This window comes from Eurypyga helias, unplaced genomic scaffold (assembly GCF_000690775.1).
Source record: "Eurypyga helias isolate BGI_N326 unplaced genomic scaffold, ASM69077v1 scaffold14540, whole genome shotgun sequence".
NCBI classification, from domain to species: domain Eukaryota; kingdom Metazoa; phylum Chordata; class Aves; order Eurypygiformes; family Eurypygidae; genus Eurypyga; species Eurypyga helias.
The window spans coordinates 77,895-95,981 of NW_010225150.1; the positions used below are offsets into that span (position 1 = coordinate 77,895).

At 39.4% G+C, this 18,087-nt stretch overlaps 1 protein-coding gene across 1 annotated transcript in view; it reads left to right on the forward strand.

The window, feature by feature from the left end:
* The window catches only part of LOC104507141 (neuron navigator 3-like), a gene marked incomplete at its 3' end in the record, with an annotated part of 66,870 nt that extends 50,777 nt beyond the window's left edge, over positions 1 to 16,093 (forward strand). Inside the window, exons 7-8 of the mRNA XM_010148328.1 lie at positions 4,929 to 5,964; positions 15,978 to 16,093. Of these exons, the coding sequence (XP_010146630.1) occupies positions 4,929 to 5,964; positions 15,978 to 16,093 (1,152 nt within the window). The remainder of the gene's footprint in view (positions 1 to 4,928; positions 5,965 to 15,977) is intronic.
* Positions 16,094 to 18,087: the final 1,994 nt, after the last annotated feature.

Genomic DNA, 18,087 nt, shown 5'->3' on the forward strand with positions numbered 1-18,087 from the left:
AATGCTGCTTAAGGAGTAATTTACATGGTAAGAAACCTAGCTCCCCATAGCAAATGCACATTTGCTCTTTATTGAGAACAGCCCAGTTTTCACCCGCAGACCCAACTCATTGCTGTAACACAGGTAACAATGTGTAGCTGTGGTTAAGTCAGGAACAGCATAACAATAAACATGCCATTAGCTGAAACTCACCTGTGGAGCTTTAGTGAGCTGATCAGAATATTTCAGTAAAGTAATTATTCACATTGCTTATAAGATGAATACCCAGGGTGTTTTGAGTCTAGAAAAGAAATAATGTTCTAATTCAAGTCAAATTTTAAAAACAAATATTTACACTTCAGAGCTTAGAAACAGTGTATCTGAACACTGATAAGAGTCTTTATGTCATGGAATTTAAGTACCTGCTTTTCAATACAATTTAATAATAAAAAATGTTCTTTGTGTATTGTTCAAACTCAGATTCAACAATATTTGGTTATTTTGCCAGTATCAACTCTCATGATGATGCAAATGATTGCGTCTGATGATGCAAATGATTTGTCTGTGACCAGTATGTACATCTATAGCTAATTTGTTTACATTTTTTCTGGTGCCAGTGTATTGTCCCTAGTGGTGTTCCCTCCTGTGCTCATAAGGAGTAGCTACTTTCTCCTGGACAGCTGGAAAGGGACAGTTGAACAAGCTGAATTCTTTCGATATCACTAGACAGACCTCCCATTCCTGCAAATATCCTTATAGCAATCCCTTGCAGCTCTTCATTTTCTACTAATCTTCTTCAACAGACAGAACACAGCACAGCAAAGGTCACAGATGAGATGACAGAGGAAGTTTATTATATATGGGGGCCAAGTTTAACCCCTCATGTGTCTTTTTTTTGTGCAGCAGCCTATGAAAAGTGGACTTGAAAATGGACCATTCAGTTGTCATGGTCCTGCTGAGTTCCCTTTCTGCACTGGACACCTGGGGTGTTGCCTCTCTGCTTTTCCCAGCACAGGTTGAGCTGAGCTCTGAAGTACTGAGATCTCAAGCAGAATGCAAAATTGTTTTCACTCCAAGTTGATGACATTTCAACAATAAAGGGATTGGGCCCTGAACAGAAGACTGTTTTGTTGTAAAATTTAGTTTATAGAAAGAAGAAAACTTTGCATAAACTGTGTTCATTCTGTGTCAAAATCACCACAAGGTGGGGACAGATTTAATATAATGAACAGCTAAAGCTAAATCCAATTGAACATGCAGGAAGCAGTGAATGATGTGAAGCTTCAAGTAATGCATTTGTGCTGGGGGGGAAATAAACCTTTTAATTCCACATCTTTAAACATACAGACAGGCTCTCAGTATTTCTTGAGAGCATGCAGTCCACATTCCTCGTGGAAACATTGAGGATACACTTTAATTGAAGATTAAAGGCAAGTTAAAGTTGTCTGTAATTTTGTGATGCTGTGTATAGTTTGTGACATAGGGATCAAATGAGTGTCAGTGGTTCCAGGAACCTGTGTATTGTTCTGTGTAGCAGAAAAAGCTGTTGATGAAAACGGTAAACACTCTTGGTTTTATGGGTTTTACCCCCAATTAGTTTAATATTAAATAGCAGGAAATACAGCAAGGCATCCATTCTGCTTTTTAATCAGAATGCTTTTTCTTTTTTCTTTTCTAAGTAAAACTAATAGCCTGAAGCCATACAAATGTAACAGAATTAATGCAACAGAGTATAGTGGCATCCCACTGTTCACAGACTGGTCCATGTATCCTGCATTAGCTTTGCATATTCTTATGGTGAATTGATCTTCTGCAAAATTATTGGGATTGCTAAAGACCCCAAACCTCCTGTATAATTAAGGCAAGCTTAATGCAAGGCAAGATGTGTGCAAGAAGGTCCTTATGCACACCCAGTCCTATCAGTCATGCTGATCCCTGGTATAAGGGAAGCATGGGGACTGCAGTAATTTCCAACAGCTGTCGTTGGTCCCAGGCTTTCTTCCAGGTTCTGAGCCTCACCAGAAAATAGCAGGGGCCCAGCCACAATTCCTGCCTTGGTCACAAGGGGGCGATCAGCTCTGCAGCTGCCCACCAAAGCTGCCCCATGTGCATGGTGCTAGCTGGAATCTGGAGAATAAGCCATAACCTTACCTGTCCCCAAAAATTCTCTGAGGCAGCTCTTACCAGTTAACGTTTCCTTGCCTAGTAACTGGACACAGCAGAGCTGCTTGAGACCTTCTGTGAAGGTGGACTGAACTCATTTAGTGCCGTGGGGTTTGTGTATCAGGCTGAGGAACACACAAAAAACTTGGGGCAGATGGAATTACACAGCATCTATTGAAGGCAGAGGTGATTGACCTGAGGTCCAGTTGTTAATAGTGTTAAGCAAGTAAAAGCTGTTACATTTCTGCCGTGTAATTTCCATCTAGATTTTTTTATTATTATTTTCTACCTAGACCTTCTTAATGCTATTTTGAGAAGTAAATTTTCTGTGTTTGCATTCTCTTTGTTGAAGAAAAAAGAGCTGCCCTTTCAGGATGCTCAGAATTCCCCCCTTTCCTAAGTGTATTAGTGGTCTTCAGACTTCCAGGGTAGTCTAATCCGTACTAGGGCTTTAGGGCCGAGACTGCAAAAATGAAAATGATGCATAACTTCAAACTGTGCTGAAGGGACAAATGTCTTCAGCGTCCTCAACTAGTATATTATTTAGACAGGGGGGCCCCAAGGCATAAGTTTGGCTTCATGTGTGTATGCAACACATCAAGCTCTTTTTTACCATTACATGATCTATATTTGCATTGCGTGTTTCATACTCTTTATTGTAGTACTGAATCTGAGATACTGTAGGCAGGCTTACATCTAATCCACTGGCAGTCCCGAGACTGAATGGCAAGATGAGATAGATACACTGAGAGAGAATATGTCAATTGCTGAAATAGCTGCGTACCACCTATTTGGTTGCCATTACCACTTCAAATCTCTGGTGCTCCAGAGTAATAGTGTTTAAATACTCAGATATGTCTTGGAAATCTGAGCTGCATACAGAAGAGCTTAACCCTTTTGTGCATTGGTCAGTTTTGTTTAATAAGGCTAGATGACTTATTTTTAAAATCATGGATGTCAATTAGCATAGTGTCATGGTTTAGATCCAGACGGCAACACAAGCATCATGCAGCCACTCACTCCCTCGTCCCCCAAGTGGGATGGGGAAGAGATGATATAAGGAAAGGCTTGTGGGTTGAGACAAGGGCAAGGAGGGATCATTCACCCATTATGGTCACAGGCAAACCAGACTCGACCTGGGTAAGAGAAAAAATATTAATTTAATTAGTTACCATCAAATGAGAGTAAGATAATGAAAAAAAAAAACCCAGATCTTAAAACAACTTTTTCCCACCCCTCCCTTACTCTTGTGATTAACTGTGCTTCTAATTTCTCTGCCTCCACCCCTCCAGCTGTGCAGGAGGATGGGGAATGAGGGTTGTGGTCAGTCCATCACATGCTCTTTCTGCCACTTCTTCTTCCTCACAGGGAGGACTGCACGCTCTTGCCCTGCTCCAGTGTGGGATCCCTCCCCTGGGAGACAGTCCTTCATGAACTTCCCTAGCATGGGTCCTTCCCATGGGCTGCACCTTTCCTTAACTGCTGCAGCATGGGTCCCTTCTGTGGGGTGCAGTCCTTCAGGAACAGCCTGCTCCAGCATGGGCTTTCCATGGAGCCACAGCGTCTCTCAGGTGCATCCCCCTGCTCCAGTGTGGAGCCCTCCCCAGGCTGCAGGCAGGTCCCTGCTCTCCCATGACCCTCCATGGCTGCAGTGACACAGCCAGCCTCACCATGGGCTGAGGGGAACCTCTGCTCCAGCCACTTCCACCCTCTCCTTTCTACACTGACCTTGGTGTCTGTCTGCCTGGTTGTCTGGCCACATCCCATTACTCTCTCCTAATCCTTTTTCCACTGCTTCCGCTGCTGTTTCTCTGTTGTTTTTCCCCTTTAAACGTGTCCATCACAGAGGCGCTGACTGCCTCAGCCATGACCAGCAGCAGGTCTGACTTGGAGCCAGGGGACCTTCTAGCAGCTTCTCAAAGTATCCTCTGCCCCAGTACCAAAACCCCTTACCACACAGCCCCAACTCACATAGTTTGATTTTTGAAGAAGGAGTCTTGTTCTCATTCATTCTGAAGGTTTGCTGACATTCCTGGATGATGTACATGTAGTGAATGTGCCCGAGCCATGTAAAAGAGCCTTATGTACCTACCTGAGCTTCAGGCCAAAACCAGCTATTGTTGCTGTACCCATGTAGATGATATATCACTGGAACTTCAAGTACTAACACTAGCGAAATTGCTGATATGTTTTTTTCCACCTATGTAAGAGCACTAGGATAAGTTCCTGAAGTCAGCTACTAAAGCTTGTTAACTGTACTTAAAACTAAAAAAATATAGTGAACTGCTATTTTTTGCTTTTATGAATGTTGATCATAGCCATTTAATTTCAGAATTACTCCATCCTCCTTCCCCCACCCAAAACCTTAGCTTTCTAGCACAAACCATCTTTCTCTGGTTTTGTTTTTCTTCCTATATTGTAACATTTTTTTTTCCTTTGTGTCTCAGTGTTTTATTGTTAACAAGTGATTGGAAGAATTTCTTTATGACTTATTAAAGGGAAAATATTTAAATTGGAAAGTTTATTTATGCATGATGAAATGGTTACAAGGAATGTGTTTCCAAGACTCTCTTGAGCTCATAGAAATATCGAACAACACCATGATTGTGGGGGGAAAACCAGGCATTTTCGAATAGCATCCTTCATGTTCCAAGCACATGTAAATTATGTTTATTATACATCATGTGTAACTGTGTTTTAAGTGCCAGAGGAGTATGGTATCACCTTCAAGTGGAAGATGAGAGAATAACTGTACCATTAAGGTTCTTTCTGGTTTTTTAAAGCAGATTCACCAAAAGGCCCTCACCCATCTGCAGGCATGAATGGAAATGTGCAGCATCCCACCAGCACCGGGCAGCAGCAGGTCTCTGCCATACCCTCTCCAAGTGCCAGCAAGCCTTGGCGCAGCAAATCCATGAATGTCAAACACAGCGCGACCTCTACCATGCTGTCCGTGAAGCAGCCTAGTCCTGCAACTTCCCCTACTCCATCTTCAGACAGGCTCAAGCCACCCCCTTCTGAAGGTGTGAAGCCTCCTTCATCTGGACAAAAATCTATGCTGGAAAAATTCAAGCTGGTTAATGCTAGGACTGCTCTGAGACCTCCTTTGTCACTGAGCTCAGGACCCAGTGACAGTGGGAGAGAGGATGACACCTTTTCAGAGTGTGGTGAAATGGATGTTCTAAGTGGTGGAGTAAACAGCGGCGGCTCCACAAGTAGCAGTCCTAAAGTATCACCGAAGTTAACTCCTCCAAAAGCTGGAAGCAAAAATCTCAGCAATAAAAAGTCTTTGCTACAGCCAAAGGACAAAGAGGAAAAGAACAGGGACAAAAACAAAGTTTGCACTGAGAAAACAGGCAAGGAAGAGAAGGACCAGGTCAGTGAAACATCTACAAAGAAGAGCTCAAAAATTGCAAGCTTGATCCCAAAGGGAAGCAAGACGACAGCAGCCAAGAAGGAAAGTTTAATACCGTCTTCTAGTGGGATCCCGAAACCTGGATCGAAGGTGCCAACAGCAAAGCAGAGCACTTCATCTGCATGCACGGGAAATAAGGAGGTTGAAAAACTGAGGACTACAAAAGGAAGTCAGTCCCAATCAACACCAAAATCTCAACTTAGTGAGAAGGCTTCTCCTTCCTCTGGTCTTGCATCCTCTGAAGGGAAAGAACCAAGTGTAGCTCTCAGTGCGGGGTCCTCCGCAGCTCTGTCGGCCTCGGTGGCTGCAAGCAGCAGCCAAGGCACGGGAAACGGTGTTGTCCAGCTTCCTCAGCAACAGCAATACAGTCACCCCAACACTGCCACAGTAGCTCCTTTCATTTACAGGTAAGGTCACGGAGGGAAATCAGTTTTGTGTTACCATTTAGGAAAGAGATAAAATGGATAGAGTAATGGTCGATCACTTTTATGTTTCTTATCTCCCAGTTTCTGTCACAGCATCATGTACATGTTTTCCTAATATTATTTTTTAAATAATGATACTGTATGAACAATTTCTTCCAAGAATACTGAGTTTCTACCTTGTACAAAGGCAATCCACTGCAAGGATTTGCCATTTAAAATTCAGGATGTTTTGATTAGAAATACAAATCGTATGATACATTCCCTGTGCTGCTTTTCAAAGGTCACGGCTGAGTCAGGTTTCTGGTGCGAATATTCTTGTTTGCAATTCAAGAACCTCAACATTTATTTGCTGTTATTCAATGATATTTTCTTAAAATACACTGTTTTCTTTAAAAATCCTAAAATAAACTGCTGACGTTTTCAGAGTATGTAACAGTATTAGTAGGATTTTAGAGGAAAAACCATGCACAACATCTGGGCAGAGAGAAAAGGTTGCTGTTACAGCTCCTTTTCCTGTTTAATTTTATACACAAACTAGGTATAGATTAAATGCATGGAGGCAGTTAATTTTTACAGGTGATACAAGCTCTTCTGATGGCCAAGGTTCTCAACTAGAAGAATGAACAGTTAAATGTGTCAACCTTTGTCTGAATTAATTTTTCTGTATGATAGAGCAACTGAAGAGGAGCTGAGAGATTTCATTGTTGTACAGCTCAGGAGACAGAGTAAGTGAAGAAAGATTGTCAGGCTGGATTGAGTAATGATTTCAGATGTCAGCTGTTGGAGGGCTTTAGCTTCAGTTGTGGGCAAATTTAACATCTGATAAAATGAAAAATACATTATTAAGCAAAATATACTGGCAGTTTTTGTTAGTGAGTAGTACTGTAGATAATCTCGGCTAAAGATTAAAGAGGTGCTGAAGTAGGCTCTGAGGGAGTATATATATCATTACACACAACTAAACATAGCTTCAAAATCAATCTGGATGAGTGAAGAACTATTTAAGTTAATTCTGAACAAAAGCAGTTTGGAAAATTGTATGGGAGGGGGAAAAGGCATAATATAGCTTATATTTATTCTAATATGCAGTGGGTAGCCTCTTGAGTTTCAATTAATTGTATCACTGAATTTGCTTAATATTCATGGTGCTTTATCTGGAATAACAACAGAGATACAGACAATTTGCAGCATGGTACATAGGATGGCCTACATATGTGTTAGGGTGCAAACATAAAGAGAGAAAAAAAAAGTTATGCTTTGCCTTCAGATGCATGTGCTATTTAATGGCAATTTCACATGTTGATGCCATTTCATTGCATGATGGAGATGTCGTTCTTTTAAGCTGCATCATGAAGCAAAATGTATTTTGAATTTTAAAGGGCGATAGAAGCATGCATCTTCCAGTAAGATTTGGTACTAATAGTCATCTGTTTGCTTCAAACAAGCAGCAAAGGAGACTGTATTTGAAGTTAAATCTCGCATGAAAATGAAATTCTCAGAGCCAAGGTCTGACCTCAGAATGCCATAAACCCAGAGTAATAGACTGACTTTGATGAGGTTACTTCAATGTGTATCTCTGTAACTGAGAGCAGAATCTGACCCCAAAATACACAGTAACTACATTTCTGACAATTCTCAAGGGCTTTGTAATAATACACAATTATTTCATAGAAGAATATAAATATAACCAAGGATAAAATATCCACGTTTCTAAAGTCAGCATATTTATTTTTGTGGACATACGGCAAGTAGAAACGTGCATGAAGCTGGGGCACGGTATTTTATACTTTCCTGCTCTTAAACATAACTGTTTTCTGAGCAGTCACGACAATGTATACACAGAATTTTCAGGTGCGGTTGTTAGCTGCTAGGACAGCTGTATCGATCAATGAGTTAATAAACAGTAGTGACCATTCAGTCTGTTTTTTACAGTTAGAAGGAATATCTAGGCTCTGTACATTTGTACTGAACTCATTGTAAGAAGTTGCAATGTAATTTAATAACAATACAGTCCATTATAGCCAGAATACTGCAATATACTGCATTGCGCTACTGTAATGAGTTCAAGCTGTTAACACAAGGATAACTAAGCTAGAGTTTTTTTCTGGTTTGTTGCTGATACCTGCTGATATGTATTTTGCAATGCTTGATTATCATCCAAGAGGATATTATTGTAGATTTGTGAGTAAAAGAAAATATTCTAAAGAGTTGCTCTGAATCCATCACGTATTTTGCTTAAACAGAGCATGGAATGCTGTAACAGTTTTCAGTACTCACGTTTTGAAGGAGTTGTGTATTTTTATTAATGGACAGTAGCTAGAAAATACTGTTTCACTAGGAGGTTCTAAAATGATTTATTGGACTAATCAGCTTTGCAGTTTTGGTGCTTTGCCCTATCTGATATCACATTGTATTTTTATGCCTCTTAAATATCATGGCATGGAAATTCATATGGGATTATTACTTCTCTCCAAAGATTAGCAACAACAGTCAGAGGTGCAGTAGAGATAATCTAAATGAGTATGGTTTAAATTCTTCCATCCTCCTTGACAAGTGATTATTTATTTTCAAATGCAGTTGTGAATGTTATTTACAGCCCCTTATCTGTGGCCTCTGAAGTTGACTTCAGGGTCCAACTGACAGAAGAAAGGCTGAAGTAGGTGTAATTTAGTTTCCGAAAAGCTTGATAATAGTGATATATCAGGAAAAACGACTAAAAGTAAGGTGTAAGAGATTGTTTAAATATGCCAGCCACTACTTTAAATTACACATTCTTCTACATAGAATTGGAGGAAGATGAAAATTGTGCCATCTGTCAGAATCCCTTAGACTCACACTGAAATTGGCCATAGAATCTACTTACCTTCCTAGAGGTGCTAAAGTTTCGGGTGGAGAAGAGTAACATGGAAGTTTAGTGCTTACTAGGTTACAGCAAAAAGTGGAAAAAGAGGAATTAATGAAAAAATAATTAAAAAAAGAAGTCTGAATCTTTCTGCTAAAATCTTAGCAACAAAATAACAGCTTAATTGCTCAGTATTTGGAGTTCTTAGCTTTCCTAAACATTGTTCAAAAATGTAATATAACCTGTAATTCTAAACATTTTCTTGCACAGAGAAGAGCCTGTTTTATGTAATCATTGCTTTATTTTTTTGTGAGCCAAATTGTGTAAGTTTGTTTTGTTTCCATAAAATGGGAAACATAACTAATAGTCCCAGAAGTAACTCAAATGTCACCTCACTCCATGGGGCAAATTTTTAGTTGATGTAAATCATCATAACTACATGAAGTATATGACATATTGGTGATTAACTTTTGCTGTGCATTTGCTCAAACACTGCAAGGGTATTTCAGTAAGAGAATGTTGAGTTGTAACTGGACACATGTACTGCAGTTCAGTTTTATTTTATTTGCTCCTCCAGTAACCGTTGTGGGTCTTTTTTCCATGGCTAGAATGTAGAATCTGAAGTGCCCAAATCCCAGGGACTGTGGTGGTCAGGAATTGCTTCTTGCCTGAAATGCTGAAAGTATAGAAAGCACTGCAGAGAATTAGCTGACCACTCATCATCCTGAGCTGTGCTTCTATGTGGTCTATCGCTTAAATTTTAGTTCTCCAACTAAAGTTGTAGTTTAATGCAACATCTGGAAGAAGTTTCAGCACTGGCTAAATTGAGACCTTGCAGTCTCAATACACTTTCAGTGTCAATTCTGGACTACAAAAAATAGTCTGGAACTCCTCTTGTCCCTAAAAAGTAAGAAGCTGGTAACTTCAGCTGCCTAATAGATTGGTACAGGGAAGATGGAGCCAGACTCTTCTCTGAAATGCAAGGTAACAGGATGAGAGGTAACAGATGCAAGTTACAGCAGGGGAGATGCTGATCGGAAGTTGAAAAAACATTTTTACCTTGAGGGTGCTGAAAGGCTGCCCAGAGAGGTTGTGGAATCTCTGTCCTCGGACCTATTCAAGGCTCAACCAAACGAGGCCTTGGGCAACTTGATGTAACCAGACCTGCTTTGAGCAGGTCACTGAACCAGATGGCACCAAGAACATCCTTCTGATCTAAAGTATCTTATGATTCTGTGAGGACTAAAATGTTCACTAGGTAGAGACAGGGAAAGGAAGTATCACTATAATAAATAAACATGTTACTGGGTAATAAAATCTTCTTCCTATCTCCTTTCCTATATGGTGATTGGAAACAATTTTATTACCAGAGCATAGCTTTGAGGGTGCATGGGAAGTGCAGAGCTGTGACAGATGGGAAAGAGGATATAATCTGGTTGCACCTCTGGAGGCACAATGAAATTCAATTCCAGCTGCCTGTTCAGGATGTTTTTTATCCTGGCTTAGGGAAAACATTAAACTGCTCTTCAAGGATCCTACAAACACAGCATCTGCAGGATTTGTTGAAACCATATTTATGGCCATTTTTAATGACTAGAAGCTACTTCTGGTCACTGATTGTGAAGTTAAAATTAAGTTTTCAGTGAAAGATATTTTATCAGTTAATTTTGTTAATAATTGATTGTGCTGCTAAACATACTGCAACTCTTTCTTTAAAAATGTGATGATTCAAAGTTACACTGCAGTGATTTATTGATTTCCGTTATTTACATTACTGTTGTGAAAATAAAAAAACAGCCACCGCCAAAATTCTGCAGTTGCAGGTAGCACTAAACATTGCCCCCTACCGGTTTTACTTGTAACAAAAACACAGTGTTGAGAATAATCCTCCCAATTTCTCATGCTTGATTTTCAAGTTACTGTGCAAAGTTTCCACTGTAGAGGAGTTGATTTAAGAGATGGGAAGGAGGCTAATAAGCAAAGATATCATTATTAACACATATTTGATTAATGCTGAGTTAAAACAGTAGCTTGATAATGCAGTTACTTACTGGTTATGATCGAAGTTAGCATTTTAAAATTCCTTACAGACAAGTGTGGCCTTATTATTTGACCAAATGATCAGTAAAATGTAGGATAAAGGACCAAAACGTATATTCTGTCCAGTTTTCTGTCACTGGCAGTCATATTAACCCTTTCATAAACCAACTAAGTTTTATCTTAGTTAATCCCCACCACTCCAATGGGAAGGTTCCTTCAGAAACTCACTCATCTCGTTGTTAGAAATTGTTTACAACAGACATGATGATATTACTTCTATTTATTACTGTGTTAATATTGCCCCTTAACTTAAAAACTTGTTTTCCCTCTTTTTGATCACTTTTTTTAAATATGTGAGGGAATAATCCCATCCTCTTCCTTCTCTTTTGCAAGGCTAAAACAAACTGTCTTTTTCTTTCCTTTCAGGAGGGTTTCTTCTTGCCCATCAGCATCCTAGTAGCCCTTCCCTGCAGCTGTTCCCAATTTAACTCACATGTCTTGAACATAGCTGATCAAACTGCTCGTATTCCAGATGTGCTCCTGCCAGTCTCTTGCACTGACAGTGATACACATTCAAGACAGCTGCACCTCAGAGAGTTGTTGGGGGGAAAAAAAAAAAAGCATAATCATCTGATATCTTTTGGAATGTGGAGTGAAAACCAAACAAATCTTTGATGTTATCTGTGTTTATCAAAGGTTGGCTGTTTTGTTAGAGACAGGAAATGACTGACTGCATTAAAGACAGCTTACTAAGTACTGTTCCAAACTCTGTTCTTAATTACTCCTGTACAGGCTCATTTTAATCAAACTGAATGAGCTTGTGCAGGTGTGATTGAGAGGAGGGTTTGTCCCATTAAGTGAGTTTGATGCTTTTACAAATATATTATAACTCAGTGGGTTGGGGATAAATATATTCTCTGGTTGCCATGATTAAAACAGAAAACAGATTGTCTTGTTTTCCTGACAGTTGCCTGCCGTAACCTGCGAGGCAGATGCACAGCTCTGGGAGAAATGTCAGCAGGGTGGCTCTGACTAAACTGAAATAATTTTCGCTTTCCTTGATGTCAAGAGAGATGCAAGGATTTAATTTTTTTGTAAGGCAGTGCACTGTGAATAGGTAGAGGATAGAGGGCCATTCATTAAGGCTGATGTGTAAGGTTAATGAGAAGATCTTTTAATTTGCTGTTTGCTTGCCTGGAGCTTAATCTGTGCTGTCATCCTGCAGAGATCACTTGAGTCATTCATTGGATTAATATGGCCCAGAGAAAGAGTTAAAAGCCAGAAGTGTAGAGGAAGACAAATATCTCAATTTCACCTTTTTTTTTTTTTAAACTAGTACGGCTGAGCTAAGTAAAGAGGCATCTACATGCTTTTTCCCATGTGTCACACCCTCTGACAGGCCCACAGCAAAGCAAGTAGAAGTTTTAGGCACCCAGTCTATACCTGGACCTCCTTAATCACCAAGATCTGAGGCTCTTACATGGTTTTGCTTAAAAATCTTTCACCACTAGACTATTCTCAGCCCATCTGGGATCATCCTTGGCCCATCCTTGGTCATCATACAACGAAAGGCACCACTGCTGTAGAAGTGCTGGCAGCTGGCAACCCAAAGGAGATCTGGTGGGAGAAGAGCTATTGATGAGTGGCCTAGGTTCCTCCTTGGGATGCCTCTATCATGGGTGTCCAAGGGCTGGGCAGGTGCCTTTTGGCCCTTCACTTCCACAATAAATAACCAGTTTTCTTAAGTAAGCAGAACTTTAATGCTGCAAAATCCATAGAATTTCTGTTGAATTTCTGTTGTTGCCTCAGATAATTAGAATCATTGATGTTTTTACCAAATTAAATATAAAAATGCTGAATGAAGTCAGTACAGCAGTTTCTTTGCTACTTTTGATAGCAAATCACACTTATTTTATATTATATTTAAACTTTCATGTTTCAAGTAACATAAAAGGGACATTTTGCGCTTCATAGACCTGTTATTTCAGGCTGCCTGTAAATTTAAGAAAACTGCATCATATTTACATTTGGTTTGTGTTTCCATGGTTTCCTTTCTACAAATTAAATCAAACATTTCAAAATTATTAGCATTATATAATATTTTTTATTCATTGTTTTTACTCTAAGGCTTAGCTTCTAATGTTATTTTATGTCCCAGAAAAAATGGGCTTTGTGCTGCAATTAATCCCACAAATTAGAATCTAAAATTTGGAGATCCAGTCCTTTTAACATAAGCATCTGGCCTTTTGTTCCCATACAGTCAATAGAGAGTGTTGTATGTCTCTATTGGTTGTACAGCCAACAGTCACTCCCAGAGGGAAGTCCAGATCACTGAAGTTCTGTGTTTACCTATCCTCAGTCACTAGATGAAGAATCAATGCAAATGTTGGGTATTGGTGTCTGCTGGGGGTCCAGACCATTTAATCCTTTCCTGATTATAACTGTCCAAATAAAGAGGAAAGGATCCTTTCTATCCTGTCTTAGAAGGTAGCTTATATGTAAGGCTTTTGGGCACTCAGGGAAAGGTTTGCATCACCCTGTCCTGACTGATGGTTGAACAATTGCACGATCAGGACTGTGATGCCATAGGATCAGAAGGAGAACAGGTGAAAAGGATCCCTTTTTGTTTCTAACTAGAGGTGGACTGAAGTAAACTCCATATACGTTCTGTGGAGAATGCTGGGAATACTTGATCTGCACCCACCTAACTGGGTGCTCTTCATACAAGACCAAAAGCAACCTACTCTATTCCAGTGTTGTTCTTCACTAACTCCACTAACTTCACTTGAGACCCCACCTGGAGTACTGCGTCCAGCTGTGGAGCCCTCAATATCAGAAGGATATTGACCACTTGGAGCGAGTCCAGAGGAGGGCCACGAAGATGATCAGAGGGCTGGAGCACCTCTCCTATGATGAAAGGCTGCGAGAACTGGGCTTGTTCAGCCTGGAGAAGAGGAGGTTCCAAGGAGACCTCATTGCAGCTTTCCAGTATCTGAAGGGGGCCTACAAGGGGACTGGGAGAGGACTTTTTACGAGAGCCTGTAGTGATAGGACAAGAGGTAATGGGTATAAATTGAAATCAGGGAGCTTTAGATTAGATATCAGGAAGAAATTCTTCACAGAGAGGGTGGTGAGGCACTGGAACAGGTTGCCCAGAGATGATGTGGATGCCCCATCCCTGGATGTCTTCAAGGCCAGACTGGATGTGGCTTTGAGCAACCTGGTCTAGTGGAAGGTGTCCCTGCCCATGGCAGGGAGATTGGAACTAGATGGTCTTTAAGGTCCCTTCCAACCCAAACCATTCTGTGATTCTATGATTCTAACTCCAGCCTCCCTCTGGCTCTAGCCCTGGAAGCTCTGTGATATGGGTTCAATGAGAAGAGTGCAGACAACATCAATTACCTTTACTATTATTCTAAGTGCCTTTTTCTGAGATGTGTTTTTGTGCTGATAGTTTGCCCTGGTCTGATCCAGCACTAAGTTTCAGCAGTAACCCAGACAGGAGTACTCGTGGGCATTCATGGCCTCTAAAAGTGTCTTTCACTGAATGTAGACATCTCTCTCATTTGTTTTGATGATTTGAAAAAATATGGGAAAACAGGTGGAACTGTGGAATTCTGGTATGTGTTCATTGGGGAGTGATAGCGTGGGTTTTTTGTTACTTAGGACACTGTTCTTAAGCACCAAATGTAAAAGGGCTTTCAAGGTCAGTAGGATATAGCAACCTTGCAGCATGTGCTGAGCTTGTGTTTCCAGTAGGGTGTGAAAGAGAGAAATAGTAGATGAGAACCAAAAATAGTTTTTTATAGGGCAGTTGTCTGTTTCTATCATCCCTAATGTACAGAAATTGTTAAAAAGTGCATCATATCAGACATAATTTCTATTTCTGTGTAAGTAGCGTCACATGTAAATTATTCTAATCAATGGATTCCACCACAATAGTACTTGTCAGTTACTGCAACCAATTGCTGAACAAATCTATTCCGTAAGTCACTCTGAAAAAATGTTAACTGGAAATTTATTTCATAAAATAACGTGCCATAAAATTCCTTTAAGAGATAAATTACTGTTTTAATCAGTTAAACTTCTAAAATACACATTCATCACACAGTTAAATGTTTATGTTTACAGTTTAATTGGTCATTGGAAACGCTTAATGGTGAATTTTGATGACTGTGCTATAACTGTAATATTTTAAAATTGGGATGTAAGTATTTCACTAGTCTTTAAAATCAAAACACTGGATGTGCAGTTCATGTCAATAAAGCTGGAAAAACTTATGCTGTAAATGAAGAGTTTTTTCCATGTTATTTTGAAAAGTGGCTAGTATGTCTTTAGATGTATTCTTTTACTGTATACAAATGGGGTGCAGGTTGCTATTGTGGTTCAACAGCTCCTATGTAAACGAGATGCTACAGCAGTTCCTTAAGAAGAGAGAATAATTAAGTGATCTATTTTGTACTATAATGCATGTGCTTGTATGTTTCTTGCTACTTACCATTATGAAATAGCAAGTAACTAATCAGCAAATGGTATCCCTTATAATTTATCAATGACATCCACAGAACTATACCATCATAGCAAATATGGTCTATCTGTTAGAAAGTTAATGGAAAAACTCTAATTATCCCATTTCCCTGGAGTTATATAAGGGACATTATCAAAAGAAGCTGCACATAGATTTAAATATCTGGGCCAGATTTCCATTCCATCCTTGCATAAGCTTCTTTTCCCACATGGCCTTTCTCACTTAATATTTCAGCAATTACAAGTTTTCATTTCCGTTATATATGTGCAGGAATGTGACTTAACCAATTTAAATGGATTCTGCCTGTGTCTGATTGACACCTTCTGCAGAGAAAAAGTAAAGAAGCAAAATGCCTTGAAATTTCCCAGCATTAACTTTGACTTGTTCTTGAAGAGAGAGATGGAGAGAGTTCCTAGTTGCTTGCGAATTTATGTAGCCGGAGTCAAAGCAACACAGTGAGAATTTGACATACATGGTATTTTCACCATATAGTGGTATGATTCCAGATGGAGCTGCGAGTAACATTTATTTCCATTCATACATGAATGACAGCTAATAATAATCAATCTTCTTGCTTGATTTCAGAACTCTCTCAGAAAATGACAGTACCTCTTTACCACCTGCTGACTCCAGCACCAGTCCTACTAAAATGGATCTGTCGTTCAGTAAGACTGCCAAACAGTGCCTAGAGGAGATATCTGGTGAGTAGCAATGAGACAGGAGGGGCCTGTGAACTTCCTTGTTTACATCTGTTTCTTACCAGGAACTTTGCAGTGGGTTGAAATAAGACATCCGACCTCTATTCATGAGTGGTATTAAATATGCAGAAAATTTGGGTCATGCACATGGTGCTTCAAATGCACAGTTCTCTTATCCGAGCTGGGTCCTTCTGCTCCAATATTCTCTTCATCATTTTGCAGAAACTGCGTTTTCACAAACTATGGTTTCAAGTCATTGTTATTTTTTAATCGTACTGAATGTTCCAAGAGGAGCAATAGAGAGTCAACTTCAGAACTTTGAACACTATTGCATTTGAGATCATCAGGTTAAATCATAACATCGAAACTGAGACATAAATTACATGAGATATGTTTTACTCTTATAAATGAACCTATATTCAGAAAAATAACAAGTCCTTAATATTGTAACTGACTTTTAAGCTGCTACTAGAGCTAAGGTGCTAAAGATTGTGTTCTGGAATTTCTCGTAAACCTGGAGTATTTATTAGGTTACAAATGTGAGAGGATTTTTTAAAATCGTATTTGAATAACTCCTTTGAAGTCAACAGAGCCATGCTGATTTCCATCAGCCCAGGATCTGGCCATAACTCTGCCTATGCATGCAAAAAGCGAAGTGTGTCACAGCTGACTTGCTCAGCAGGATTGAATTGCGCTGCAGGGCTGTGTGGGAGTACTGTCAAAGGGACTCTTGGCCAGAATTATTTTGTTGGGGTTTATTTTTCTGTTGGTTTTCTCTTTTAATTATTAGTTCATTTTTATTAGCATCCTTACTCTTATTATCAGTAATATAAATAATAAAAGGTAAAATTCTCTCCAGCTGGATTCACCTGTAATTTTGTTCTTTTACGCCAAATTTTTAACATTCAGATGGATTTATAACGAGTCATGTGGTTCTTCTTACACAGGATATAACTCACTTAAAGCACTAATTTGACACATCAGTCTAAAATTAACTTTCTACCAGAAGGGAAATCAGATGCCCAAGCTTTGTGGGACTGCCTTGGCATTTAGCTGACTCATATTGAAGTTGAGGTTTTGTCCTGGTTTGTCTCAGTCCCTTTGGAAGTTTTCTGAGTCTAACATCCCATATTTGCACAGACAGCTTTTGTAATAAATACATCACCCTGAAACATGGTAATATGTTCCCTGGAGGTGATGCATACCTTGTTAAAAATAAAGTAAAAAGAATATTTTTAATTAATCCAGAAATCAGACTCATTGGTCTTGCAAGTATAAAGAGTATAACTGAAACACACAAATCAAATGTACTTCAAAGAATAATCCATAAAAATGCTTAAAAAAATATATTGATTCAGTACCTGCTGAAATGATCAAATGGGATAACACATCTCCTGCCTTTTTGCTGTTCTGAACAAAAATTCATAAAGGCACTAGGCATCAGAAATGTTTCTAATCTGATTATTCAGACTGCATTAACCATTGACTGACATAAAAGGCAACAAAGCATAACCACTGAGAAAATGTGGTCAATGGTTTGTTGTATACAGAGGAAAATGTTTGTCACCCATAAATGGCTGTTAGTGGCAAAAAAAATTAATTGATCTATTACTACATTTGCTGAATAAATAATCATCTGTGTTGGTGAACTATCACCAAGTTATTGGTGATTCTGTCATTGGTGAACCTGCATGGAAAAATGGCTGTTCAGGGGAGTATTCCATGATGGATTAGCCATGAGAAAGGACAGTTGCATTCTGTTACTTAGATTTATTCTGATATGATCGAGGGATTATACCACTAGCAGCAAGGAGATAAGCAAGGGTCATATTCTTGATCTCGTGACTTCTATCCACAGTGTTAAGAGATGAATCCAGAGTTCCTTTCACTTGGATATTATAATTTTCCTGAAATCATCTACTGCTGCTATGAATGGGCATCATCTTTATATTATCTCAAGTTTCTTTTGCAACTCGGTAACCAAACACTCTAGCACA